Raw genomic sequence first — 1884 nt, forward strand, 5'->3', positions numbered from 1 at the left:
GCACCGGGTTGACGTCACCTTCCACGTGCGAGATGTCGTCGTCCTCAAACGCTCCTGAAACGCGCACGCACGCACGCACGCCGCAAACAGTTAAGCCGGGGACACACCGTGCGAATTTATTCGCACGACCGCAGCGGATTTTAAAACCGCCGTGGAATTTGCATGGTGTCAAGCGCGGGCGAATTTCATCTGCACCGAAATTCGCAGCGATCAAACATGTTTGATATTTTCGCTGCGGATTTTTACCGCTGCGTACAGCCGTGTGGCGAAAGTAGATCGCGTGTAGTGTGTCCGCTGCGGTCGTGCAAATAAATTTGCATGGTGTGTCCGCTCAATTATCGCATGCGGGTGCGAATATTTTCGCAGCGAAATTCGCATGCATATCCGCAGCAAAATTCACATGGTGTCCGAGGTTTTTTAGCACCACCTGGGCCGCCTTCGGCTGTGATACCTCGGTTCCGACCAGACGACTAGCGGGCATCAATCACAGCCGAATGGAATTAGTTACCAACCGTGGTTTATTCAAAATGGCGGCGCCCATACAGAATCGCGCTTCAGCTTGTTTTTATGAGTTTTTGAGTATGATTATGGACGATGATGAACAAATTCTTCTCAGACAGCTTAGTCTGATGATTTCCACTCAAGCATTAGGTGTAGTGGACAAATTTCCAGTTCAACTGCCGAAGATAATCTTTTTGATAATAAAATTACGAACGCCTTCCACTAACGCCTGCCATCTTGAAACCGAGCTCGACCAACCTCCGGAGATTGGTACAACTCGGTCGAACTACGGTTCGGACTAAATCACGTTCGGGTGCATCTAGTTCCGACATAGTCAAGAAATCGTGCCACCCGAAGGCAGCCCTGGTGGCTGAAGCAGCAATATGAATTCGCATGCATATCCGCAGCAAAATTCATATGGTGTCCGAGGTTTTTTAGCGCCACCTGGTGGCTGAAGCAGCAATCGTACGAGACGTTTCCCGTCGTCGTCCATGAGGGCGTAAACCCTGCAATTGCCAGTTTCCTACTGTGCTGTAACATCCCATTCTCCAAACCTCACATGCTTCTTGTCCTCACACACAATATGTTGTATCTTGGTTAGAGCCTCCTGTAACAGATCAACCATAGAGCATAGATAGAGTAAAGCTATTCATGATACTTCACGTCATCAGAATCACACAGGCAACTCTTCACATGAACTTACACACGCGGCGCAGTGTTCGTTTATTCGACAGCCACTACACATGCTAATTTCCTTTCTGTCCTACCTACTCATAACATCAAACTCACAACATCACAACCATAGCTTCATCAGCTGTGTCTGTTCAGCAACAATACAGATCAATGACTTCGATATGTAGCTGCAGCTGTGACGCGATACATTTTGCTGCGTCTGCAGGATGACACGCTTCGGCACGTGTCCGACATTGGACGTCGCCGTGGCGACGTGCTACTGTATACGCTGTATATTTCGCGGTGGCTTAATTTTCGCGAATTTCGCAAACGAGTCCTCGACCGCGAAAATATCAACACGCGAACAATTCATACCGAATAATACAGAATAATTCATAATTCACCGACCGCGAAATTAACCACTCGCGAAGTTGTCCGTCAAGTCTGAATTCGTGAAAATATCTGTACGCAAACAATACAGCATATACAGTACTAACGAATTCAGCCTTGTCCTTCTTGTCGTTACGCGTCGCGCTCTTGGACATCGTGCCGTAGTGTTTGCCGATGTACTCTTCGTCGCGCTTGCGAAGCTCCTCCATAATGATCTCCATGTCGCGCACCGGGTTGACGTCACCTTCCACGTGCGAGATGTCGTCGTCCTCAAACGCTCCTGAAACGCGCACGCACGCACGCACGCCGCAAACAGTTAAG

General features: G+C 48.8%; 1 protein-coding gene across 1 annotated transcript in view; it reads right to left on the minus strand.

The window, feature by feature from the left end:
• LOC106810945 (obg-like ATPase 1) overlaps nt 1-1884 on the minus strand; it is an 11426-nt gene that overhangs the window by 5961 nt on the left and 3581 nt on the right. Inside the window, exons 5-6 of the mRNA XM_014814427.1 lie at nt 1671-1843; nt 1033-1108 (exon numbers count right to left, since the gene is read on the minus strand). Of these exons, the coding sequence (XP_014669913.1) occupies nt 1033-1108; nt 1671-1843 (249 nt within the window). The remainder of the gene's footprint in view (nt 1-1032; nt 1109-1670; nt 1844-1884) is intronic.

Source organism: Priapulus caudatus, unplaced genomic scaffold (assembly GCF_000485595.1).
Source record: "Priapulus caudatus unplaced genomic scaffold, Priapulus_caudatus-5.0.1 Scaffold488, whole genome shotgun sequence".
Classification (NCBI taxonomy): domain Eukaryota; kingdom Metazoa; phylum Priapulida; class Priapulimorpha; order Priapulimorphida; family Priapulidae; genus Priapulus; species Priapulus caudatus.